General features: G+C 41.8%; 1 protein-coding gene across 16 annotated transcripts in view; it reads right to left on the bottom strand.

Moving 5' to 3' along the window:
• Nucleotides 1–27,626, bottom strand: part of UBR4 (ubiquitin protein ligase E3 component n-recognin 4) — a 136,211-nt gene that overhangs the window by 57,793 nt on the left and 50,792 nt on the right. The window contains exons 40-61 of one of the 16 annotated variants that reach the window (XM_024251135.3): nt 25,971–26,153; nt 24,924–25,082; nt 24,433–24,585; nt 23,609–23,836; nt 23,085–23,245; nt 21,935–22,106; nt 21,469–21,670; nt 20,481–20,644; nt 19,808–20,024; nt 18,746–18,962; nt 16,737–16,800; nt 16,168–16,302; nt 14,998–15,172; nt 14,195–14,278; nt 13,965–14,105; nt 12,945–13,066; nt 12,147–12,258; nt 9,892–10,022; nt 9,593–9,770; nt 9,034–9,138; nt 7,341–7,478; nt 6,268–6,442 (exon numbers count right to left, since the gene is read on the bottom strand). In XM_024251135.3, the coding sequence (XP_024106903.1) occupies nt 6,268–6,442; nt 7,341–7,478; nt 9,034–9,138; nt 9,593–9,770; nt 9,892–10,022; nt 12,147–12,258; nt 12,945–13,066; nt 13,965–14,105; nt 14,195–14,278; nt 14,998–15,172; nt 16,168–16,302; nt 16,737–16,800; nt 18,746–18,962; nt 19,808–20,024; nt 20,481–20,644; nt 21,469–21,670; nt 21,935–22,106; nt 23,085–23,245; nt 23,609–23,836; nt 24,433–24,585; nt 24,924–25,082; nt 25,971–26,153 (3,416 nt within the window). The remainder of the gene's footprint in view (nt 1–6,267; nt 6,443–7,340; nt 7,479–9,033; nt 9,139–9,592; nt 9,771–9,891; nt 10,023–12,146; nt 12,259–12,944; nt 13,067–13,964; nt 14,106–14,194; nt 14,279–14,997; nt 15,173–16,167; nt 16,303–16,736; nt 16,801–18,745; nt 18,963–19,807; nt 20,025–20,480; nt 20,645–21,468; nt 21,671–21,934; nt 22,107–23,084; nt 23,246–23,608; nt 23,837–24,432; nt 24,586–24,923; nt 25,083–25,970; nt 26,154–27,626) is intronic. The other 15 variants (XM_054540687.2, XM_054540683.2, XM_024251137.3 and 12 more) reach the window with 15 other exon arrangements.

Below are 27,626 nucleotides of genomic sequence, written 5' to 3'. Positions count from 1 at the left end.
TAGCCGGGTGTGGTCGCGCATGCCTGTAATCCTAGCTACTTGGGAGGCCGAGGCAGGAGAATCGCTTAAACCCGGGCGGCAGAGGTTGCAGTGAGCCAAGATCATGCCAATGCACTCCAGCCTGGGCAACAAGAGTGAAACTACATCTCAAAAAACAAACAAACAAAAAAATCTACAATCACCCAGTATGTTCCCAACCATGGTAAAATTAAAATATAAACCAATAACAAAAAGATAACTAGAAAATTCCCGAATGTTTAGAAATTTAGTAACATACTTTTAAATATCCCGTGGGCCAAAGACTAAATTACAACAGAATTTAGAAAATAATTTGAATTGAACAGCAATGAAAATACAACATTAACAAAACACAACATTATCAAAATATGTGAGCTGCAGCCAAAGCAAGATGGAATTTTAGAGAAAAATATATTGCTTCAAATATGGTTTTTTGTTTGTTTGTCTTTTTGAGACAGAGTCTCACTCTGTCACCCAGGCTGGAGTGCAGTGGCGTGATCTCAGCTCATAGCAACCTCCACCTCCCACATTCAAGCGATTCTCCTATCTCAGCCTCCCAAGTAGCTGGGATTACAGGTGCATGCCACCACGCAAGGCTAATTCTTATATTTTTAGTAGAGACAGGGTTTTGCTATGTTGGGCAGGCTGGTTTTGAACTCCTGGCCTCAAGTGATCAGCCTGCCTCGGCCTCCCAAAGTGATGGGATTACAGGTGTGAGCCACCGGACCTGGCTGAATATGTATTTTTAAAGTAGGTTTAAAATACATATGATTAAATGATTTAGGTTTGTATCTCATAAGCCAGAAATAGAACAGGAACAATAGAACAACAACAACAACAAAGTAAAAAATGGTTAAAAAAAAAAAATAGTAAGTAAAAGAAAGGAAATAATAAAAAGCAGGAATAGAAAGCAGACATACAACAGAAAAAAACCAGAGCCAAAAGCCAATTCTTTCAAATAAAGTTGATAACCCCTAGAGCAAGACTGACAAAGAATAAGTTACTATTGTCAGAAATGAAAAAAAGCAAATCACTACAGATTGTCAAGACATTAAAAAGATGAGAGAAAAACATATGAACGGGCTCACGCCAGTAAAACTGACAACTTTAATAAAAATCAACAAATTCCTTGTAAAATACAATATACCAAAATTGAAACCAAAATAAATAAAAATAATTCTCTAGCATTTAAAGAATAAACCTAATTTCAAATCTTCCCTTAAATAAAGTCCAGACTCAGAAGACTTCACTGACTGGTGAACTTCTCTAAGAATTTATGGAAGAAATAATATTAATCTTATACAAACTCTTCTAGAGCAAGAGAAAAGGGGATCATGCCCTGACTTATTTTATGAGGCCAGAATAATGTGAATACCAATCCCAGACAAAGACATCTCAAAGAAAAATTTTAAGCCTAAGCTAAAAATTAGCAAATCAGGTCACATGATATAAAGGAAAATACATCATGACTAAATAGGCTTAATAATAGAAAAATCAATTAATGTAATCTATAACCTTAAACAAAATAAAGAAGAAAAATCATATAAGTGATTCAATACATGAAACACAAGAAACTGGAAATCTTGAAAAACCCATTTAAGATAAAAATCTCCCAGCAAACTAGGAACAAAATTTCCTTAATCTGATAAATATCCATAAAAAACCCTTGCGCTAACATCATACTTAATGAGAAAGTATTGAACCTTTTCACCCTGAGTTTGGGAATGAGATAATGTTCATCATCATCACTTCTTTCAACATTGTACAAGAGGTCTTAGCCAATGCAATAAGGCAAGAAAAGAAAATTAAAAAGTATAAAGATTGGAATGAAAAAAGTTAAACCGTTATTTGCAGGTGATAAAATTGTGGATGCAGAAAATCCACTAGAATCTATCATTAGAATAAATAAATGAGCTGGGTGCAGTGGCTCACACCTGTAATCCCAACACTGGGAGGCTGAGGCAGGAGGATCACTTGAGGCCAGGAGTTCAAAACCAGCTTGGGCAATAGTGAGATGCTGTCTCGACAAAAAAAAAAAAAAAAAAAAAAAAAAAACTACGCTGGGTACGGTGGCTCACACCTGTTATCCCAGCACTTTGGGAGGCCAAGGTGGGTGGATCACCTGAGGTTGGGAGTTCGAGACCAGCCTGGTCAACACGACAAAACTCTGTCTCTACTAAAAATACAATAATTAGCTGGGTGCCAGGTGTGGTGGCACATGCCTGTAATCCCAGCTACTCAGGAGGCTGAGGCTTGAGAATTGCTTGAACCTGGGAACTGGAGATTGCAGTGAGCTGAGATTGTACCACTACACTCCAGCCTGGGCAAGAGAGTGAGACTCTGTCTCCAAAAAAAAAAATTTTAAAAACAGCTGGGCATGGTGGCATGCGCCTAGCTACTCAGGCAGGAGGATTCCTTGAGCCCAGACATTTGAGGTTGCAATGAGCTATGATTGTGCCACTGCACACCAGCCTGGGCAACAGAGTGAGACTCTGTCTCAAAAATAAATAAATGAATAAAAACAGCTGGGCATGGTGACATGCGCCTAGCTACTCAGAAGGTGAGGCAAGAGGAGTCCTCGAGCCTAGGCATTCAAGGTTGCAGGGAGCTATGATTGTGCACACCAGCCTGGGCAGGTGAGACTGTCTTAAAAGAAAACAAAACAAGAAACAACAAGAATAAGTAAACTAAGAAAGATTATCAGATACAAAGTCAAAATAAAAGTAATAATGAGCTCACTAGCAATTAAAAAGTTACTGGCCAAAGATGTAAGCACAACTCAGAGACAAAGTTTAGGAAATTTGAAATTTGAAAAGTTAAGGCCAAGATGTTCTGAAGGCAACTTGACCTTCTGGCTGCCAGGACCTCACAGGGCATTTGGAATAGGAATAAAAGCAAAGGATCTTCCTCAAGTGGGGAAGGTCTTCATTTTTTTTTTTCTTTGGACCTCTTCTGTGGACAGTGGGGAAGGTCTTCAAAGAGAACCTCACAGAAGAACCACAGAAGGCTATACCCTCACTTTAAAAGTAAACTGTAATACATGACTTCCCTTCACACTCTTCCCTGCACCCGCACCCCCCACCCCACTCTAGCCTAGGAGCCTGTAAGAAAAACTACCTAACTGAAATCTTAACACTGAGAAGAGGGGAGGAGAAAATGAATAGCTGCTGAGAATATAGTCCAGTTTATAGATTTTTTTTCCTTTTAATGCTTTTGTGTCCTATTCAATAAATCTTTGCCAAACCCAAGTTATGAAGACACTTTGTCTTTTAAAGGCAATAAAGTGTTACCCTTTGTATTTACATCTATAATTCAACTGATTTTTGCATATAAGATCAGGTCAAGATTCATTTTATTCTATGTGCGTTTCCAGCTGACCCATTATTATTTATTGAAAAAACCCTCCTTTCCCCCATTGTACATAAGTGTCACCTTTTTTATAAATCAGATGACTAGGTATGTGTGAAGCTGTTTCTGAACTCCAGCCCATTCCACTAGTCTATTTGTCTATCTTCATACCATTATCACACTGTCTTAATTACCATAACTTTATAATAAGCTATAATTCTATAAAGTCCTCTAACTTTATGAATTTTCTTCAATATTGCCTTGGCTAATCGACATAAATGTTAGTATCAACTTGTCAATTTTAACACATAACTCCAGCCAAAATTTATGACTAGGATTATATGGCTCTATATCAAGTTGAAGACAATTATCTTCACAATGAGTCTTTCAATCCATAAACATGATGTAGTTCTTCATTTATTTAGGTCTTTAATTTCTCTTAGATTGTACAGTGTTCAGAGTAGAAGTCTTACATCTTTCAAATTTATTCCTATGTATTTGATGTTTTTTAATGCTACTCAAATAGATCAAGAAATTTATAAATAATTAAGCACAAGGAACACAAAAGAGAAAAAGATTTTAAGAGACATGAAGAAGAGAATATGATGGTCTCACATCTATTTAACTGAAATCCCAGAAAATAACTGAAATAACAGAAAATAAGACAAAAACAACATCTGATAAGATTAATAGATGAGATTTTTTCCAAAATAAAAGACACTAGCCCACACATTCAAGAGTCCCAAAGACTACTAAGCAAAATAAATGTAAAGAAATAAATCACATATCCTGGTAAAACTGCAAAAATAATGACAAATGAAGATCTTAAAAGCAGCAGTAAAGACATTACTTTCAAACAAGCAACAGTTAAAATAGGAGGTGATTTCTCATTGGAAATAATAAAAGCGAGGAAATAACAGAATACCATTTTCAACTAGGGAGGTCGGGGGTGCTGCCAACACAAACTTTTATACCCATCAAAAATACATCCCCAAATGTAAGTTCAATAAAGGTATTTCCAGACCAACAAAATCTGAGATTGTGTAAACCAGAAAACCTCCCTAAAGGAAAATCTAAATGATATCGTTCAGGAAAAAAATGATCCTGGATGGGAGGTCTCAGAGGCATAAAGAAATGTTAGGCACAGAAAATGGTAAACATATGAGTAAAACTTTAACAAACACTGACCTTATAAACTATAAAATCCTAAAGCCTTTAAGAAGACATTAAAAAAGTTAAAACACACAAAGGAGTAAAGTCTTCTAAGATCCTCATATTATTCAGGAAGAAGGTACAGCTATTAGTTAAATTTCGTTCTGGATAAGGTAAGTATGCATGTTAAAATGCATAGTATAACCACTGAAAGATTAAAAACAGAGTAAACAACTTCCAAACTTGCAGAGTTGGAGGAAAAAAGGAAAGAAATAGGAAGAAAAAACTAGCAAGTTAACTCAAAAGAAGGCCACAAAGAAAAGGACACACATAGAACAAATAAGAAGCACAAAGTAATAACATACAACCATTCCAAAACTGTTAGCAATCAACATTAATTATAAATGAACTCAACTATATCAAATAGAAGACAAAAGTAGGCTGGATTTTAAATGTTTAAAGTAAATTTTTAAAAAAATCACAGAGATCAAGTTAATTGAACATAAGGGAATTAACCTAGAAATCACATTAAGAAAAATGTTAGAAGTTTTTTTAAAACTCTATCAAAATATCATCTATTAACAGAACCAGAGAAATTCACCCAGAGATCTAAGCGGCTTACGTTCAAGCAGTAGGATTCGGGGAACGTGGAAGGCACTCTTTGATGCCCCCTTTAAATGTCTCTGATGCCTGACTGCATCAGGCACCATTTTTTTCCCCCTGATAGAAATCATATAGTTCAAAATTCTGGGCCAGGTACAGTGACTTACACCTGTAATCCCAGCACTTGGGGAGGTGGAGGTGAGCGGATCACTTCAGCTCAGGAGTTCCAGATCAGCCTGGGCAGCATGGCAAAACTTCATCTCTACAAAAAATACAAAAATTGGCCGGGCGTGGTGCCGCACACCTGTAGTCCCAGCAACTCGGGAGGCTGAGGTAGGAGAATCACCTGAGCCTGGGAGGTTGAGGCTGCAGTGAGCAGTGTTCACACCACTGCACTCCAGCCAGGGTGACAGAGGGAGACCCTGTCTCAAAAAAAAAAAAAAAAAAAAAAAAATTCTGACTTACTATTTTTACACTAATGTAACAACTGCTGACTTCAACAAATTCAACAAACATTGTATCATGAGTCTTATTTTCAGGTTTTTCTTCTATTTCTCTAGTTATCTCTGGGTTAAGAATACATTCACTTCACCATCTAGTACCAAACCCCAACACAAAAATGGATTAGGATTTTATAGACCACTTTCAATTTCAAAATGCTCCACCACTGGTATTTCTAGCCATATGCATATATTTGCTATGTCTTATTTCTCCTTTACCTTACAAACATGCTGAACAAGGAGCACTTCTAGGACACCTAATACGTATACCTAAATGTTGAGCCTCCAGCAGTGCCATTTGTAAAGAGGATGCCATATATTGAGTGTACAGATATTGATGAAACTGGAAAGATCTGAGTAAGGAAGACATGTTTTTATGACAATCACTTTACAGTTACTAAGATATTTAGAGGAACCTTAAGAGAAAGACCACTTTCTATTCTCTCCATAATTAATATAATTTGAAGACAAAGACAGACCTAGAGCACTTCCTAAGACTTTAAAATGTTTCAGAAGTTTACACCTTTATATTTCAAAATAAATATGCTGTTATCACTACTCTATCTCCTGCAATTGATCAGTCCTACTATTCCTGAAATAGTCTCAGATAGGCAAGCCTCTTAACTGTGAAGGACTAGGTCTTGACCTGTTGCTAGTGTGGACATCTCCTTCAGTTTCTCCTTCTCCTTCTCCCTCGGAGCCATCTCCCTCCTGGTGCCCAGTGGTGGTGCTGATGGCTCCAGTGCTTGAGCTGACACTTCCTGGTCCAGCCGGATGCCCCTCAGCTGTGGCATCACCATAAGCACTGCTCCGGCCAGACACTAGAGGGAAATGGTTTAAAAAGCACAAATCAACTCCCAAAGCATGAAGGAACCCAGTGCATTCTAAAGCAGCAGCAATAGTTAGACAGTAACTGATAGCATTAGACAATAACTGGTAGCATTTTTTTCTTATATGTAAAGCTAAGTAAGACCCCACAGCACTATGTTAAATCACTCTCACAGTAGCCATTCACCCTTCCCCAGTACGTAAGACCCACCTATATGATCTTAATCTCAGATGCTAATACATTTCTATCTCATACTTCAGAGGAAACATACACTGATATGGGAATCTAGAAATTATCAGCTGCTCTTAGTCTCCTCTGTAAAAACTGTATCTAATTGCTAACCACAGACTGATATGGAAGGTCAAACCAAAATGGCTTTGTCATGTTCCCTCATTCTAGAGCCCACCTCATCAGCTAGTAGACTGTGGGGATGGTCTGCTATGTTAACACATCAGATCATTAACAATAAGATCGCTTAAAAAAAACCCTTCCCCAAATAAATAAGGAGGAGAAACCATAGGATAATGGGTTTCAAGGTCACATAATAACTGATTTAGGCTAATCATGACTTATAATTATGCATATTATCGCAGTTTCAGAGAGGAAAAAAAAAGAATTACGCATGTCATTGCTTTTTTTCCACTAACGGATAATTAGTAAATATCTGTAAAATATTTCAATACTAACCCCCTGAGCTTAAGCCACTAAACATTTAAAACTCGAAAATTGAGGCCAAATGAATTCCACAAGACTTTCAGAGAGTCCACAAGACTTTCAATGAGTCTCTATAACTTTTCTTTGCAAAAACCAACCCCAAGACCCAAGCAGAGATTCCTGTTTTGTCCCCACCCTCTGCCCAAGGAGACAGGACCCCCGCCATGGCACATTACCACTGTGCTCGCCAGCCACTGAGTCCACTGCACTGCCCCCGCTCTCCGAGCCCACACTACCACCGTGGTCAGCAGGAGAGGTCCGAAGGGTAGAACCATCTGTCGCTGCTGTACTGCCCTCGTCGTCTGAGGCTGGAGCTGAGAGAGTAACGAGAGCTGTTACAGGTTAAAAAACAAACAAACAAACAAACAAAAAAAACCCCTCCTTGGGATGAAAGCATCAAACCACATAGTGCATAGGACACAATGCAGTTTATATATCCTGTCGTCAGAGAAAAAAGGGAGAGATTTGCTTTGCTGGTTAGTCACTAACAGGAACAAACACTATACACGGTGCATTGCAAACAGTACTTAGACAGGAGTGAAGAAAACCCAGTTCACTGGGTATTTCCTTCACTGTTTACATTACAGTGCAAGTAGAACAGTGCAGAGATTCAGTAAGAATCTGTGACATGGACGCTGAGTTTTCTAGCTAAAATGCTTCATGGTCACCATTGTTTAGGTGTTACTGACACCTGCTGAGAGATCTGAAACTAGCCATTACCATTCAAAGCATAGAACTCTGAATTTTAATGAGACTTGTTTTGAAATCAGTCAATTTTTGCTTATGTTAGGAAATCACTTAGCATGAGCTCTTGAATCAACCCTGTTTTGGTTTTCTTAGCAAGTGGTCCAGAGGGGAGCTCATTGGGAAATTTCACACCTCCTAATCATCCTCATCAGATACTAATAATGAAGCAAGGAAATTCCCCAGAGACAGCCACAGCATCCAGGATCAGGGCTGAGCTGAGACAGGAGGAAAATGCTGGATGAGATACATGGGGGAGGAAAGCCAAGACAGCCACAGAGCACAGCGGGAACACGACTGGCACAACACAACAGCAACCTCAGAGCCTGAAATGACAGCAACTAAAGAGATCTGAGAAAAGCAACAAGCCATGGCAGCAGGTGGGGCCAGCTGCTCTCTCCCTTTCTTATCTACCCAGGCTAAAACTTCCAAAAGAAAAGAAAAAAAACAAACACAAGGAAGCATCAGTCTAAAAAACTATAAATCAACCCTTAAATTACTCAGGGGTTGACCAGGTATCTCCATTTGGTCCAAATCTCTATTCAGGAAACATTTTTTTTTTTTAATCAGATTAGGGAAAAGACTGAAAATAAAGAGAAGATGAGTTCTGGAGATTTGCTATAGATTTTAATTGTCCATAAAAACCCTCTCTCTCAAGCTCACAGATCCCTGATGGTTGGTCACACTGAACAAGAATTCTGAAGTACAATCTAGCTTCTTGTAGCTCTCCTTTTATTTGCAAATGAAGATAAAAAAGGTAAAAGGTATGAGTTCTGTTTCTTGTCTCTCTTTTAATACTGTCTAAAATGTTAGAACTCTGACAAAGAACGCTGGAAGCTGAAGTGGAAGCCCTGTAGCTGATCAGCCTGCATGCCACTCTCTCGGCTTTTCCGTGGGGAAGCAGCTGAAGCCAGGCAGCATGCAAAGTGTGAGGAAGCGGAGCAGTGCACAGCAGGGCCGAGCCACAGCACTACACCCTCCACACCCATCTTTCTAAAGCCAAGGCAGAAGCAGGAAGTCCAGAATGGCCTGTCAAAGCAGCTGCCCATTACACTCTCACAGCAGTGGAAACAAGGCCTGAGGGTCCTGGGGCCCTGAGCCGTGCTCCTTGCTGTGGACAGTTACCTGATGCTGTGGTGTCAGAGAGGGTTCCTGCGTCCAGAGAGGAAGAGCTGGGTGCCTGGCCGGACAGTCCCAGGCTCTGCAGGCCCAGGGCACTGCTGCTGCTGCCTGGGAAACAAGTGGAGAGTGAGCACAACATCCCCTCCAGGTCCCATCCACAGTGCTGCTTTGGCCACCTGCTGCCCTCAAGAGTCTCCAAACACCAGCATGTGACCCCCTCTGGCCTAGAGGAAGTTAGCCAACAGCCACTGCTGTCCACCCACCAAGTTCAGTTACAGAGATGGTGGAATGCTTCCTTCAGCTCAGGCAGGACACAGGCTGGAGGAATCTAAATTTCAAGAGGAAATAACCCAAACTGGCAGAAACTATGAGATTGGCACTCAGACTGAAATTCCCGCCACATCCCTCTCACTCTCCACCTGTATCTCTGAACAGCTCTCACCCAGATCAACCTCTCCCCAAATCTGGGGACAAACTAAGTCAGCTGGATATCAGTAACTGCCAAACCCTCTTTTCCTTTGCAAGGCCAATGGGCTGCTTTGTTCTTGGCATGGCCTTCTACCTTGTTGGTCCTGCTGCAGGCTCAGGGCAATGGCTAGTTCAACCATGGTCTCGTCATCTGCATCAGGCGGGATGTCCAGCATGGGGGGGAAGCCCTCTGCGCCTGCCAGCAGGGCCTCCAGGGGAGAGGGGTTGCCATTGTTGACATTTTCAGCTGTCTCCAGGACCATCGACTCAGACTGCAGAGAGAAAGCTCTGTCAGTGTCCCATGGTAAGTGTAACTTTTGGAAGTCTACTGAATAAGAGCTAGAGGAGAGTTGTGAAGCTCCTCCTCCCCTTCTCCTGCTGCCAGAGACTCACCACCATCTCAAAATCTCCATGGTCCACCTCACTCTGTTCCTGGCTTTCCTGACGGATGTGACCACCATTCGGAATCCCTGATGACTGCATTTTCTCATCTGCGTCATCATCGTCATCATCATCCTTGTCTCCTGAGTCAAAGAAACCCCAGTCACCTGAAGGTGCTTGCTTTCCTCCCTTGGCACATGGTACCATAATTCAAGTGGCAACAAAAACCCAAGACAAGCTACCAGCTAGCACCCTGGGCTTTTGCGGGAGAACTCCGGGGTGCTATGCCTGGCCTTGTTCTCTTACTTCTTGGACCTACAGCATCTGGGAAGATGGAGTTGGCTGCGACAGCTTGCCCCCCACAAAAATAAAATGTTCCAGCTGGTGAAGGAAAAAACCTTGGATTCCAAAGGGATTTCCATAAAGCCGAGAGATCTGAAACCAGCAGGCCCCCCAAACTTACACTAACTCTCAGGAGACCTTGGATAAGACAGGAAAAATCATATGATTGGGATCTTTACCTTTTGTCTGTCATGGCAGATTAGAATTTATTTCACTATTTTTTTCTAAAACAACTAGGTCAGTGAGATTTTCACACTACTTAATTATTATGAGAAGAACCAGAACTGAAGTGTAAAACCATTGACTGGAAACCAAGCACACCACTGCAGGTCCTGCCTGTGCCCACTTTTGTGTGAAGGTAAGAAGGCCTTCTAATAAGGAAGATGTCCAAGTGAGACTCCTAATTGTCAGAAGAGGATAGAGACCTCACCTTCCACTCGATGGATTGCTAAAGCATGTAAATATCTCCGTTAGGAACATAAACTATCTCCACTCTAGGTTCTTGCTAGAGAAGAGCCACAAACTGCTGCCTAACCCAAAAGCTTAGGCAAGATAAATGATATGCAAGGAAGATTGTCTGAAAGTCACAAAGTTGTGTACATTCCTCTAGACGTGCACTGTCCACCAGCCACATGTGGCTACTGAGCACTTAAAACATGGCTGTCTAAAAGGAGATGTGCCACTAGTGTAAAATACATTCTGGATTCCCAAAATGGTACCAAAACAGGCAAAATATTTCACTAATAAATTTTTTATATTGACAAGATGTTGATATAACATTTGATATACTGGATTAAATAATTAGTAAATCAATTTTACTTTTTACTCTTTATAATATTGCTATTAGAAAATTTAAAAGTACAGGCCGGGCAGTGGCTCACGTCTATGATCCTAGCACTTTGGGAGGCCGAGGCGGGCAGATCACTTGAGGTCAGGAGTTCGAGACCAGCTTGGCCAAGTGGTCAAGTAGAAACTCCGGCTCTACTAAAAATACGAAAATTAGCTGGGTGCAGTGGCATGCGCCTGTAATCCCAGCTACTAGGGAGGCAGAGATTGCAGTGAGCTGAGTTCGCACCATTGCACTCTAGCCTGGGTGACACAGTGAGACTCTGAAAAAGAAAGAAAAGAAGAAAAGAAAAGAGAAGAGAAGAGAAAAAAGAGAAGAGAAAAGAAAAGAAGAAAGAAGGAAGGAAAGAAGGAAGGAAGGAAGGAAGGAAGGAAGGAAGGAAGGAAGGAAGGAAGGAAGGAAAAGAAAGAAAGGAAAGAAAGGAAGGAAGGAAGAAAAAGAAAGAAAGAACATTTAAAAGTACATAGTGACTCATTTGAAATTTACTTCTAAATCAAGCCAAGTAACCAGAATTATATAATTCTGTTATTCAGACACCTTTTAGAATTGCTTTTACTGAATCGTAAAATGTTATGCCCTTGACTGTGTCCAAGTGTATCGTGAGGGAAATTCCTGTGAAATTTGCCATCCAACTTATTGTAGGTAAGTCCACTAAGGTTTCTGCCCCTTTGGCAACAAAATGGACATTTAATGAAGAGTTTCTATCCCAAGAAAAGTTACGTTTTTGTTTTGTCTTTGGTCACCGTGATTTTATTTTTGCTATGGCTCTTAGGAAGCTTTCAGCCAAATATAAGACCCTGGCTTACCAACCATGTGATGCGAATTTTCTGTATTTTGATTTTACTATGGTATTTTTATTTTCCCATGGCCTTTAATCTTTATTTTTATCCTGCTTACTATATACATTTTGATGTGCCACCTAAATTCTTTATGGGGTGAGGTAGGATTAGAAAAAAGATAGATACATAAAATCTCCAGGACCTTGGTCAACGTGAGCAGCACGCCCAATGCTACTGTACCTCCCTCTCTCCCCTCCTCCCAAATACAGGCTTGAGCCTAAACCCAGACCTCACATTACCCATTGGAGTGTTGCTTCGAGGGGAAGAGGGTAAAGTCACATGTCTCCGTTTGTTCCTGGGCCTTAGGACTCGAATTAGAGCTTGTTTACAAGAGAAGCTCACAGCAGGATCCTGAGGTTTAAAAGGAAACTGTCACGCTTTGCTCTCATATTATTCATGAAACTCTCTATAAAACACTTTCCTTTCCTGGTCACTCACACGCATGTGGAATACCTCTCTACTCTCACCTGCAACCCAGCAGACCAAGTTCAGCAGGTTAAGTTAATCCCCTCTTCCTGTTCTGGCACACATAAGAGCCATTCACTAACTTCCTGTCTCTCAGTTCCTGGGGATAGACTGGCAGGTCATTTGCTCCTGAGGCCACTTTGGCCCCTTACAAATTTTGGCTTATCAGATGATCAGGCCCCCAGTGCGCATCTTAGCTCTGTGCTAAAATCAATAGTTTTAACACTTAGCTTCTGTGAAAGGGTCACTGGAAATAGAAATCTTGATGAACTACTTTCAAATTCATGTGCTCATTTAAGTCACAATTCACTGAGTTACCTAGCACTTACTATGCAGCAAGCAGCAGGCTAGTCCCTGGTGATTCAGCACTGAATAAGAAAGACTAAGCCCATCCCCTTTCCAAATCTTTCTCTTCCATGGAGTAAGATCTTAAAGCTTTTATTGATGTTCGAAACTTCATTCCCTTCAGCTTCCTTTAAATATATTTTATTTCATTAGCTTAGCAAGCTAAAAACAATTTTCCAGATATTCCCCGGCTGCTGAGAGCTCTCTGGGATTGTAATGCTACGTACAGGACACAAGAGCATCTGCATGTAGATCTTGGATGCTGTGTTAATACAATCCAGCTCACAGGTACAGTAGCCATGGATGATGTCCACCAGAGCATTGACAGTAGCTTCAATATGAGTTAGTCCTAAAGGAGAAACAAACATTATTTGAAAATCTGGAGGAAAAAACTCTAACTACTTGAGAGTCTGAGACAAAAGTGTAACTTTTTATCTCCATGTAAAAGGTCGTGCAAACAAAATGACAAACACTCACATACACACTCATTCACACACAGTAGCCTGTCAGTATTATTTGTGATTTGTTTCATTAACAGTTTCCTAAACTCCCAAATTGTCCTCAAAAGTCTTTCCAGATATCTTGAGTCACAGAAATAAGTAGCTGTCCACTCTCTCTGGATATCAAAAGACAAGGCAAGGAAATATGAAGAGGAAGGCAGATACTAAATGTTCCCTAATATCCCTCAACCTCAGGTGATGACAAAACATGACCTTGACATGCCTTTTAGGTTTACCACCCAAGTGTCCTCCAAACATGAATAAGCACCAGGATCATCCTACTTTTCTATATTGCTATTCAGACCCTTACCCTTCCGTCTGAATTTTCAATAGTGTAAGAAGTTAGAGACCAAATAGCTTAGAAATAGAATAATCCTCAGATACTTGTGCCTTTTGAGCTGGCTTTAAGCCAAGTTGTCAAAGATTTTTAAAAACAATTATAAACCACTGAGGAGACACACACACAAACACACACACACACACACACACACACACACAGTGCCTCTTTATGTAAAATATTCAACCCCGATGAAAAGATATGGTAGAAGAAAATCCCACTCTGCCACACTGCTAAATTCCTGTCTCAGGAACATTGTATTTATCTCGCAGACTTCTACTTCCCAATTATGAGTTCCGGAAGAAATGGATTATGAAGAATGAAAGCTAATGGCTAACAGTCATAGCTGTTCAAAGACAGAACTTACATCAGGCTTCATTACCAAGATTCAAATATCCCTTTTAACATACCTGGAAGGCAGGCAGGTGCCAAGAAGGCATTCTTGGGTTTGGATGCATGGAGTTTCCAGAAGTGGTTCACAAGCTGGGTGATGAAACTACAGCAATCTCCTTCCAACTGCTTCTGTGGTTCCTTCCCTTCATCCATTCCTTCTAAGGAGGAGAAAGAACATTATCAACGATGGTAAATCTGAGATGGAATTTAATTTGTTTTAAGGTTAACTCAGGTCAAGGAAGCTTGCCTGGGGAGGGAGTTTCAAGTGGGGCCCCAATCAATATGCCAACTATCCCTAGACTCCAGCAGGCACATCTAGGAAAAAAACAGTCTGGGAAAGGAATATCGCAGAAAACATTGTATGTTAGAATTAAGTAGAACGGGGAGCATTTAGGATGTTTACCGCAGATTCAAAGATCTCAGTTCCAACTGGTTCAACTTCTAAAACGTAGAGGAACATCTGAACATTCTAGAGATCTCTCTAGAATAATTCTGGGATTGTAGTATTAAAAGGAGGAACAGGATGATGATGCATATGGGAGCATGTAAATAACAGAGAATTGTAAAGGCAGCAATCAACTCAATTTGACAATGACAAAACAGGTTTGCTACCCAGCCAACAGAAGAGGAGATGAGGAAACAGCACTGAGCACTGAGAAAGCTGCTACACATATTAATAATAGCACTGGCAAAAGAACAGCATGAAAGCGAAAGATATGCCATAGTTGGTTTAAAGCAACCAGGGCCCAACCAAGCTTAGCTTTCCCCTGAAGCTCCTAAGAGGTAATAACTTCAGAGACAGATTATATCTGATGTCTAGAACACTAAATAAACTCAAGGATAGTCAAAAGTATAAGCACTGGAAAAAGAATGTGTTTAAAATTATACAATCTCAATGTCAAAAGGCCCTACAAGGTATAAAGACCAGGAAGCAAAATCCCTGTCTCTGAGCATGCAGTCAGTCAGAGGCCACTAAGAACAGTAAGAATGAGAGGGTAAACAGGCATATGAAGCAGATCTCAGGACCACGGCCACAGAGGCCAAGTTCACCTGTTTCCATCTGGGGCAGCTTTGACTCCGTAAAGTGGACAAGGTTGTTGGGGCGCATGATGGCAATGGAGCGAGCTGTGATCACTAGCCTCTGGAACACCTCAGGGTCCAAATCCTTGCCTTCTTTGCTAGATGTGTTGAGACACTGCACAGCTTTGCTCAGCAAGGCCTGATCCTATAAAACAACAGGAGCACAGAGGGTCAGCCATAAGCAAGAGCTGGGTACAAAAGTGAAGAGGAGAGAAAAGCTGGCAGATCACCAGGATTATTACCTCCTCTCAAGAGAACAGGCCAATGAACACCAATCACCTACAACAGATCTTCAAAGCAGCCCCATATAGTTAAGTTTCTTAATACATAAAATATTAATGTCATTAAAAAATAAAAACCCTGCAGTATCAAAGTATGATGGGAAAATCCAAATCTACTCAGGTCTCCAGAACTGCCAGATTTCTTTCTCCTATAATAGAAGAGTCATTTCTTAGCAAATTCATATTACCCAAGGACAGTGTTTCCAAAATTGCCTTTCCTTGAAAGACTCAGCAGGTTAAACTCACATTTCTCAGTTCTCCGGGCTGGAGGCACAGAAGCTAACCAAAGCTCTGGGTTGATGGCTCCTCTCAGAGCCCTTCTTCCTCAGGGGTCTGAACTGTCATCTTTTCCATCTACAGAAATTGGCCCAATTTGTCTCCTTTGGCAATGCCTTTCTTTTATAAGTGATACCCTCTTTCCCCAGATTTTCCCATCAGAGGCACTCCAACAACTATTCAACACTTGTCTCACCAACACGTACAGTACACCTCTCATGCTGTGCCACAGCTGAGGGAGCAAAAACACTAGCAGTCTATCTCCTGAGGGACTCCCTCACCTCACCCTTTTCCAGCGAGAAGGCTACCCACACTCAATATCCCTCCTTCTCTTTCTTAAGTCTTGTTGATCCTGTTAGAGTGACAGAAAAATAAGTACAAACCAGGGGCCCAGTCACTGGCTTACCCTCAGTTTTGAGTGGCACTTGAGAATTTCTCAGGAGAAACTCTGTAAAATGTAGGTCTAATTTGAATGCTATCCTCTCTCTACGTTACTTTGCTGTGCTGTCGCTTTACAATGAAAAGCTAACTTATTTGATTCCCTGTCAGCACTGCAATTTCCTTTCCCTGAGAGAACAGTTACCTTGTGGCTGTGGTAGGCCGAGCGGCTGGTGTGCAGGCTGGCCAGAAGGCTCTTGGACTGCTGCTGGACACTGGCAGGTGCTGGCAGGGACAACAGCAAAGTGGCCAGCTCCTGAGCAGCATTCTTGTTTCTCTCCTGAGGCAAAAGACAGCAGGGTTATCACTAACCCCACCAACTCAAGGCAGAATGAACTATCTACACTCTGCCTGCCCTTCCTTCCTTCTAGGCCACCAGCGCTAGGTTATGCTCCATGGACTGCAAAGAGAAAAAAAAAAGTTTCAGAAATTATAATCCTCCTTCTTACCAGAGGAAGAAATGGAATCCAAGCTCACGATTCCCAGAACAGTGTTCTTGTACCAACACGCATCCTATTCTATGACACACGCTCACTATGGGCCCGAAAAGTAGGACATAAGGCCTTAAGCTGAAGACTTCTCTGGAGCTTCTTAGCAAATCAAGATTATGCTACTATAAATGTTCTTTAGCTGCGAGGCCTCAGGGCCTCAGACAACTCCACTGACTTCCTGCCTCTTCAGAAAGCTTCCATGTGCTTTGAAAAAGTGACTTGCCTTCTCGATGATTGGGCCAACGGCAAAACAGCTTTCCAGGGCTTCTAAAGAACTCACAACCAGCCTGGGGAGACAGAAAACCTGGCTTGAGTACAACACTGTTCTCTCCGCCTTGCGCTTTAGCCTAAGCAAACTATAGTCATGAGGACCTTGGGGACAGCTAATGAATGCCAAATACAAAATCAAAGCACAATAAGACCTGCCACAGGCACCATGCATATCGTTTCCTATGTTACAGGCCAGGAGAAACCTGGCTCCTGCTCGGAGATCAACCTGAGGCCATGTTCATAATCCGTAATTCAAAGACAGGGCTTTTCTTCCTCAAAGAGGATAAATGTGCTTCCTTCTGCTGCCTGTGGCAGGGATCACTGAGATGGGCTTAACAGTCTTGATGCAATGGGACCCAAAGCTCAGGTGCCCAGAGATCAGTGGGCAAAAGGATACACAAAGGGAAAGGTAAAAACCATCCTCTTATATTGGAAAGTTTAAAGCTATATATGCACAAAGGCATTTCCTAGGAGTCCCAAGCATGGGGGAGAGAACAAACTATTTTTTAGGTGCATGCCAATTGCCAACATTCAAGGGGTAAATACAAAGCATCTTTAGAAAACTTTTCTCCTTAGGAAAGGAATAGGAAACCCAACTATTACTATTAAAGGTACCAAGTAACATGCTCCCCAGGGTTTACTCCTTTCAATTTAATGTGGCATAGTAAAAAGAACAACATCCTGACAGTTGAAGCTCTGGACAGAGAAAGAAAAGTATTCAGAAGGTAACTGGAAAGAAAGGGGTTAAGGGGTAGAGGAAGGCAATAAAGAACTAGGGAAGAGGAAACTGAAGCATAAAACAAATTTGGATAGAACGAGCTCTCTAGTGGGTTATCAGATGGTAGGACTTTGCTGTTAATCCCTCTACCCCAAACCTCCTTTTCATCCACTTAGAAAGGGAGCAGAGAGGACTAGGGTAAGGAAGAGAGAGTTGAGAGAGTGTCCGACATGGCCAACACCAAGAGTGCACTTACAACCCTCCATATACTCCATTTTTACACATGGACAGCTCTATAGCCATGCAATGACCAGAACAGAAAGAAGCAGGAAGACTCTTCAACAGAAGCAGAATCAATGCAAAGCCACACCATTGGTTACACGGCTCTCTGACACACACTCACTCGTGCAGAGAAAAGAAAGAGGGCATACTAACCGGTCCAGCTTGGTTAGGGACTCAGTTTCAGAACTTGGGGGAGAAGCAAAGAAAAAAAAAAGGAAAAAAATGTGAAGCTCAGAGAAACCTGGAAACACATCCTAAGCAAACCATGTATGGATAGGGTATCGGGGAAAAAGAAAGAGAAAGGAAGGGAGGGAGGAGGCTGCTGGTGGGAGGCAGTGATTCCAAGCAAGGCTATTCTTGTGACTTACAATGTAAGAAACTCAAAATCTTACATCATGAATTATAATATTTCATCTACCATGGCAAACCAGCAGCTACCTAGCACAAAGAAGCCAAGCAAAATGCTTAAGAATATGCCACTGTAGGGAGACTTAAGGAAACTCTAGACTCTGCTACAAGAGGCAGCAGACAGCCTCTCTTGCTGGCAATGTTATTATCACAGAAGTAGCTACGCAGAGAAAGATGATGAAAAGATGATGAGCTCAGAATGGAAGGGAGGATGTTTTCCTATCATTTCAGCAAGCCTGGATCCTAATCTAGAATACTGGCTTAAGCATCGTGTAGCCTGTGGCCTCTGGCTACTCTAAAGGGTACCTGAGCATTAAGAGAAGGGACAGAACTTCTGCCCAGGGAGAGACTCTGGTGTCAGATGACTCTGAGCACATTTTTCAGGCTTTGCACACTAAAGAGACATTGAATGTGGGCGAGTTGTATGAAAACTTAAAAAAATTCCAGGCTAGCCTTGAGATGGTTATTAGAAGCTGGCTCTCTCAAGACACAGGAAGGTTCTGCAGTGAGTGGAAAATGTAAAAACTGAAGCCAACCCCTGCCAGCACTGGTACCTCTCCAGGACAGTTCCACTGGTCGTAGCGGGGGCAGCTGAGTCGCTATCTCCAGTGCCGTTGCTCTGGTTCAGATTTGAAGGGCAGATGTTGCTGACAGAGGCAGAAGGGAATTCTTCTGGGGGTTCATCAGGCCAGCCAAACTGCTCCTTAGTCTTGCCATAAATTTTTACAGCATCTATCATGGTGACACCTGCTGGATCCACCGAGGCCCCAACTGCAATAAGCAAGAGAGGCCTTTAGGAAGCACATTCTCTAAAGAGCCACCCCTCCAAAACAAAGACCAGAACAGTTGGAGCAAAGAAGTAAATCACGTCAATTTTACAGACATAGAGAAACTTTATCTTCTGAGATATTCGCAGCACTTTAATCGTGTATAGATGCTGAATACATGTGGTAAAAGTTCCATGGACCAAAAGCCGATTACGTCTCCTACTCAGAAGAGTCCCTAACCATCACTGCAAGGGTCCTCTTCTGCTTCAGAGTATTGTATCCCCTACGCCTCACTCCCAGGGGTCTCTACACACTTTCTTTGTTCAAAGTACAGATCATGATCATTCACACAGCAACTATATCTAGAAGAAAGAGTATCAGACAGTGGCCAATAAATGACAGAGAAATGCAGTCTTGAGTAAGGCTCAAGGATTTGTATTCTGAGAGTTTAGTTTCCAGTGGCATAGCAAGCCATTGCTAACCATCTCTCAGCCATGTGTGACCTGAGGTCTTCCTCTGTGCATTAAGAAAGTCTTGCAATTTCATGTCAATCTGCCTGCTCTCGGCCTAAACACAGAAGTAGCCCCATTAGTGAGGCAGACACAATACTACAGAATTGAATACTCAACAGAGTGCAGCCCTATCTTTACCGCTAGCATGCTCCAGTGTACTCCTTTCCTGTCACCTTGCCTCCTTAATACATCAAATGAAGCTCAAAGTTTCCTGACAAAAGGATAGAAAAATCAGTAGAGTGGACAGATCCCAGAATATTGGAGAGCCACAGGCCAGTGGCTCCCAATTTCGCAGTCACAACGAGGACAGAGTCTGCACCAGGGGTTGGTGACTCACTGAAGAGGTTCAGCTTCTTATCAGCCTGCAGGGCTTCTTCTCTGGTGAAGGGAAAGTCAAACCAGCGTGAGCGACTCAGGTTGAGCTGCATAGTTCTGCCGAAGATCTCAATATATGATGGGGCCCGTTCTATTGCTTGAGTCCCAATCTGGATCCGCATGCCTGTCATCACCATAGTGCTATTGTTGTTACTGATCTCAATGGTGAAGCCTCCGGGCTGTAAGGAGACAAGGCACACATCAAGAAACTAACAGAACTTCTTAAGTTTTAACTAGGACTCCTTCTTCTCTGACATTGTCTCAACATGTGAAGCTCATTAAAACTTATCCTTTTAACTCCCTGGTAATGACTTCCTTGTTTCTAAAAATGGGAAAATAGGAAAAGAGAGCAGATTCTCTTCAATGTCAGGCTTCCTTCTCCCCAGTATTAACAACCTCTTTGGTGTCCTCTACACAGTAATCCTGCTGGTATCAGTGGAAACTCAACCCGTACAAGTCCTTTGCCAAGTGAGTAAGAATATCCATTTTTCTAAGGAACCATTTAACTAGAACCGAGGGTTGTGACTGTGAGTATATACTCTATACTTGCATTCTAAAAGGAGATGTGTTCTCAAACCATATTGTTTATGAGTCCTTTTACCCAGGGATTGATCCCAGCCCAGTGCCATTCTTACCTTGGTGTTGGCCACATACATGCCAGTGGAATTCAGCCGGTGTTTTATCTGTTGTGCATTATAGACCTGCAGGAGGTCATTACCACCAAACTCCACATCTGTCAGCTGCTGGTTGTGTTCAAAAAAGTCAATGGGGAAAGTCACCTGGCTAGACGTGCGGGTTGCTGCAGAGAACGGTACCAGATCGTCAGAGTCTCTCCCACCTCTGCCCTGACACCACTGGTAAAGACTCCTCCCAGACAGAGCCCACACACATACTCTAATCTAAACAAACTCTGCATTATAACATTTCCATCAGCATGATGCCTACATGTGGTTAGCTCTCCAACGGTTGTTATCCCTAACTATGACATGTCCTAGCAATACCAAGAAATCTGGCATTGGTATTGGGTGTACAGTTAATAACAATAGGCTCTCCTGTAACTGGGTTATTTAAAATAAGCAATAGAAACTACTTCTTTAATGAATGTAAATGAATAAACCATTCTTTCAAAATAGACTCTAGAGCAAATTTAAGGTAATGTGATGATCCCTGTAATGGTCTTTGCTTAGCTGGATTTGCTCACTGCTAAACTCAAGCTTTCACTTTCCTGAAGAGTCCTCAGTCAGTCAAGTGCCAGACCACCACCTCAGAGACCTGTGCTGGGCTCTTCACTACTCAGTGGGAAATTAACCAACTGAAGAGGTCTATACTTCAATCAGTTCTTCAGGGAAGTCATTCTCCCTAAACCTAGAGAGAACAATCTCTCAAATAAGGTCCAGGACATAACTCATTACTAGGCACCAAAGAACTGCTGGCCTGAAACAGGCAGCCAATGGGTGCTTGACATTTGGAACCGTGACTCTGCTTTTGGGAAATTAACTTTACAAAATGTGCAAGTAGGACAGTCACATTTCTTCACAGACATTTGCAACAGTCTATTCTGAGTCACTGTCTAGAAGACCACCATTCCTACTCCCCAACAAGTCATCTGAGAAGGAGCCTTACTGATTGTAGCTGTTTTGCGCTTTCGAACAGGCTTCATGATGCTGATGACACTGCTGGGCTGCAGGGATGGCTGCAGCCAGTAGGAGGTGTTCTCCACGTTGGCCATGTAAATGCGCAGGCTGCCGTCCTCACACAGCAGAATCATTGTTGTCCGCTGCTGCTCATTGCAGGCCGTATGCCTAATAGCAACCATGTCTTGGATCTAGGAGGAGAGGACAAAGGAGGGTCTTCGTTCCCACACCTACAGATCAGCATCCTCACAGAAAAAGAGGCAGAGATGCAACTGGTTTCACGGTCAGTTGAGGGGCTGTACAGAAGGGTGGCAAAGAAAAGGCATCTAGAAGAAAAAGGACTGAAAATCTTTTATGGGCCTCCATTGAAAGAGCTGGGGAAGTGAAATGAATATACAAACATAAAAAGAGACTAGTTCATAGCAAAGTAATGAATGGGAAAATCTGGCACTGACCTTTGCTTTAGCAGGAAGAGTCTTAATCTCCTGGATAAGAAAAGTGTCTGGTTTCACCATAACTACCAGCGGCACCCCTGTAGTTTGCTGGACACAGCACACCAAGCCAGGGTGGTTCATCACCTCAGACCACTGGCAAAGAGCAGGAGAAGTCTTACTGCCACCATTGGAACTGCAGACAACAAAACTGGCCACAGTTAGAGGGTCAATCACCATTTAATAGTTCTTTTCTTGACCTAAAAACCATCCCCTAACTGACTACGTGACTCCAAAGCAATATCCTTGGCCAGGGACTCAGATTATCCACAGGTTAGTTTTATTCCAAGCCATGCACACATGCTCATACACCCCAATGCGTGCTTCCGGCAGGGCAGTCCTCATTTGGAATCTCCACTGTGAAGTTCCATGTCTGAAGAACAGGTGGCCCTATGTGCCTAGAGGCTGTCAACTGCAGAGGGCCATGGAGCTGCCTAAGGCTAATGACCCATTGTCCTATCAGGATCTCCAAACACATCGAGTTAGTGTGAACTGGTATCCATTTTATTTCATCCCAAACCATGTAATTCCCAAAGAAAGGCCTGAGAGAAAGTGCTACAATGGGTCATCAATGGCAGATAAGAAACAAGGGAATACACCATAAGCCTCTTCTTCCTCCTCCCTAAATGAAACTCTCACTACCTTATACACCCCTCTATTATCTGCAAACTTGGTGAAAGTCTCTTCCTCCCCCATATCCAACCATGCCCCCATTACTGATACATTCTATTTGCTAACAGAGTAAGTCTCCCCAGGAGAAAAACTTAAAGGGCATTATGGCAGAATGAATGTCTAAGAGAAATTTACGTTCCCTTCTCACATTAAAATCACATTTATAACATTAACTATAGATTTTCCTTCTGAGTAACAGTGGACCCCTAAACTACCTCTGATAGCTTGGGGTCTCCACAGTGGAGGACAAACCGTGCAGACAACCCAACCTGCCAAACCCGGATGTTCCTTGATTTTAAAGATACCTAGCAGGGGAGAAAAAAAGGTTGGCTAGAGAAAATTAAGTTTCACAAAACTCAGAACAGATAGCAGATAGTGGGAGTGGAGATCCCTCATTGAATGTGGACACTGTGGAAGTTGAACATTAAATGTTCATTCCCACCTTTTGATGTTGATGGGGAAGAGTTGCAACACCTCCAGGGTTGTCCTGCTGATGGTGGCTGCAAATGATTTGCCTTGACAATAGCTGAAGAACAACATCTGCAACACGTGGGAGTAGTACACGGACACACCGCCACCTGCCACCTGGCTGTTACTGTCCTGCTGGCACAAAGACACATATTTGCAGTAATTCATGTTGCCTTGGCTACCAATTTCCGGTTTATACTGGTTATTAGTTTTCAATCATGATCAGTTGCTCTCATACTCTAAGCATGAGATCCCTGTGGGTAAATCTTACAAAGACCCTGAGAAAAATGGAACTTGAAGTTGAATTAGTTTAGCCCTAAAGGATAAGAGATTTTGCTATTAGGTAGAAAGTTAGATGGAAAAACAAAGAAAAAGAAAAAAAGATCCAGTTAGATGAAGTCCACAGAAAAATGTTATAAAAGAACAAAGAAAAAAGAATAGAGGAGTTGCTAAATAATTAAATCTGGAATAGAAGGAAACAGCAACATGTGCTCTAACCTTCAGGTCCTCATGATTGATTTCCAACACATTAGTGACATAGAAGGGTCCCTGCTGGGCACTGCTGGCCTCTTCCATAAGCTGAGTATAGATGTACCCAGCCGAAGACATTATAACAATGATGTTCTTTCCCTCCTCATTGAAAAGGAAGGTAACATCTCTTATCTTTGAGCTTGGCAGGAGAAAGTAGAAGGTTGGACTCAAGGCATCAACAGACAGGTCATAAATCTGCAGGACGGAAGAAAAATTAAATAAGGGAAATCTATCTCAGTCCCATCCCCCAAATATCTTAGTGAATCCAAATAGCCGGAACTGACCAATAACGGGCATTCATTCTCCATTCAATAAAAAATTGGGGTGTTAGGCACTGGTCTTATAAAGATGAACAGAACACCTTTCACTCTCCTTCAAGGAATGAGTAGGGGACAGACATACATAAATAAATTCTGAAACAAGTATGGTAATAGGTGTGCACTTGGTACAGTGAGGGTAGAACCAGAATCAATTCCCTATTGCCTAAAGACAGAAAGCTCCTACTCAGCAACATAGCAAAAGTGACAAAATATGGCTTATTATCATTTTTAGAGACAGGGTCTTGCTCTATTACCCAGATTGGAGTGGAGTGGCATGATCACAGCTCACTGCACCCTTGAACTAAGCCTCAAGTAATTCTCCACCTCAGCCTTCCAAGTAGCTGGTATTACAGGTGCAAGTCATGGCACCCAGCTGATTTTTTAACTTCTGGGAGAAGCTAGCACATAATGATTCTGGATTTAAAAGCAGAAAAATTCTAGGACCATATCATCAACGAACTTTAACTGTACCTTAACAAAGTCTGCAGTGACAATTGCCAACTCGGTCTGTGAACCAGGTAACCACACGGCTTTGATGATGAAGTTCCCCGTTGCCAACTGAGGGTGCAAAACCAAGTGATCCGAAACAGAGCCTGAGCTACTAAAGGTGAGCACATGGCAGTCCTGGACAATGTTTAAGAAACAAAATGGTGAAAAGATGATCTGAAAAGTGGGCTATAATTCATTTCAGAGTAATGACGTTTCCTTTTTTCCTCTAATATCCCCTGCCCTCAGACAGTATTTAGACGTCTAGTAACATTCAGGTTTCATGAACACAAAGATTACTTCCAATATTGGAGAAATCTGAAAGATCTGGGAGAAATTCAAAGAAAAATTCCTTTTGCATTTCAGTAAAGTTTTAATCTCAACAATGAATTAGAAAAAGTAGTTCTGAGAACAGGGGAGAGAAGATGACTAGAATCCACAGCTCAAGGCAATCAAACCTAGATCCGGATTTTTACCTTTAGCCCACAAACCGCCAAGTAGTCTTCCTTGCAGGGATTTCCTGTGAGGCTCAACACAGTAAAAGGAACTGGGGCAGAAGCCAAGCGGGTCAGAGTTAACTTCCTTTTGCTGGAATCCGCTTGCTTCAGGAGTGCAGAGAGCTGCAGAACAGTGATCTGCAAAGGAACAATGACCAATTTATTCTTACTCATGGTCCTCTCAGAGAAGTCAAAGTAAGTAACAAAAACTCTTTCAATAGGGATAACAGGTGGCACACTTTTTTCTTTACAGATAAGTCTAGTAGGAAATCCTAGATCAGTATTAGTCTCTATTATTCCTGGCTAAAAGCCATGGAATGTCTTTCCATGGAGGACAGAACAGATAAGTAATGAAAACAATTTCTCTTTATATAGTTCACAAAATAGTTTAAGAATACCTACGTACCACTGTCCTTTTCTAGTTTTCTATGAAACTGTTTTTAAAATAATTTTAGAGTTGTTTTAAGGACTATCCATATTTTCACTTGAAATAAAAGTTAAAACAACATTAGTGGTGATGGAGAGGCCAGAATATAGAAAAGTGTGAGTTAAGATACCTAGCACTCTTCCAACTTCTACTAGCTCTATAAAACAATACAAATTTACTTATATCCTTAACAGAGCTGGGATGGCATGGCAGGACTACATAAGCAACACTGAGTGTTTCTATGAAAACTTTTGTCTCTCAGCTTATGCCCGCCAGAGTGACCAAATAGGGCAAGACTGGGAGCCAAGCTGTCCTCGGTAACTGCTAATCATTACTTTTTCCTGAGGGCTTGAAGAATAAGTTTTGAGTGGAAATTTACTAATTAGAAACAGTCCTAGTCATACCAGTTCTAGGTCTAATCAAATCAACTCAGGGTTCAAGTATTTGAAAAGCTCAACGAGATCTGTCCCTAAAGCATTCTTAGAACCCAGTGGACTTTTTCCCACAGAGGGCTAATCCAAACGTGGTCATCAATTTGTTTTGCTTAGCATTTAAGACAATATGACCTAAAGTAAGCGCACAAGAATTGGAGGACCCACCTTGCCCTTCTCATGGCTGACAGCCAAATGTTGGCGGCGTCCATGGGGAGAGGAGAGCACACACATAGCCACCCGCCTGAGCACATGAGCGCTGATCAGCTGCCGGATGGTCTGGCCCTGGTCTCCACTGTAATTCATCCGCACATTCTCAAAGGCACCTTCCTGGGAGCCTAAGGTGGGAACCTGGCAAAGAAGGAAGCAGAGAAAGTGGGCAGTAATGAGGCAAATAAAATCAAGTGGATTCACACACTATTCATGTGACTGAGACACTGCACAATTCAGTCATTCAAAAGCAGTGATTTCAGCCTCCAAACCATGGATGGCTGGGTAAATGTGTTTAAGTTATTATCAATCCATTAAGAATAACATAGTAAATGTTTTCATAAAGCTAAACTTAAATACAAAGTACTGGTCTTTTAAAAAAAATGTTAAAATGTCCAATCTCTTACAAATTGTGGTGACAGATGACATTTGTTTTCATTGATCTAACCTAGCAACATAAAAATCAGCAACTTTATGGGCCCCCAACCCAAGTATTTTTTCGCTTCATCTTTAATATCTAAAAACCAATGCTCTAAAAGTGTGACTGATTTTACGATTTCTTTTAATTCCAAGAGTATCAAATAAAACCGTGACTCATTTTTTTTTTTGGAGACAGGGTTTCTCTCTGTCACCTAGGTTGGAGTTCAGTGGTGAGTGCAGTGATGTGATTATCAGCTCACTACAGGCTCGAATTCCCAGGTTCAGGCAATCCTCCTGCCTCAGCCTCCCAGGTAGCTGAGACCACAGGCATGCACCACCACATCTGACTAATTATTTTTGTATATTTTTTATAGAGACAGGGTTTCACCATGTTGCCCAGGATGGTCCCGAACTCCTCTGGTCAAGTGATTTGCCCATCTCAGCCTCCCAAAGTGTTGGGATTTCAGGCATGAGCCACTGCACCTGGCAAAAACTGTGACTGATTTTAATAAAATGCAAGAATATATATGTGTATCTATGTGTATATTTCCAACTGACTATTATTCCCTTAAAAACAGCCAACTTTGGCTGGGCACAGTGGCTCACACCTATAATCCCAGCACTTTGGGAGGCTGAGGTGGACAAATCACTTGAGCACAGTTGTTCGAGACCATCCTGGGCAACATGGTGAAATCCTATCTCTACTAAAAATACAAAAATTAGCCAGGCATGATGGTGCACGCCTCCAGTCTCAGCTTCTCAGGAGGCTGAGTGAGGCATGAGAATTGCTGGAACCAGGGAGGCGGAAGTCGCAGTAAGCTGAGATCATGCCACTGCACTCCAGCGTAGGTGACAGAGCAAGACTCCATCTCCAAAAAAAAAAAGCCAGTTTATGAGATCTATTCATATATCTCATTCACAATATTTGTTCACTTCCTTTTTGGAATCGCCACCACTTTACTTGCTATTACTTAACCCTGCTGCTAAAAAAGGCCAAGAAGGCCACATCAGAAGTCTATATTCAGTGCTGAGCAGCAGGTTTTAAAGTGAATAATGACTTATACCTTATAACCCATGTGACATAAAAAACTAAAGGAAAGTTATCTAAAGGACTATATGCAAAAGAGGACAAACATTATTTTGTAAGTTAGATGAACTTTAGAGAAGATACAATAAAGTTCTATTTTCTAAAAA

The sequence above is a fragment of the Pongo abelii genome, chromosome 1 (genome assembly GCF_028885655.2).
Source record: "Pongo abelii isolate AG06213 chromosome 1, NHGRI_mPonAbe1-v2.0_pri, whole genome shotgun sequence".
In the NCBI taxonomy this organism is placed as follows: Eukaryota; Metazoa; Chordata; class Mammalia; order Primates; family Hominidae; genus Pongo; species Pongo abelii.
This window is presented reverse-complemented; position numbering and strand designations above follow the sequence as displayed.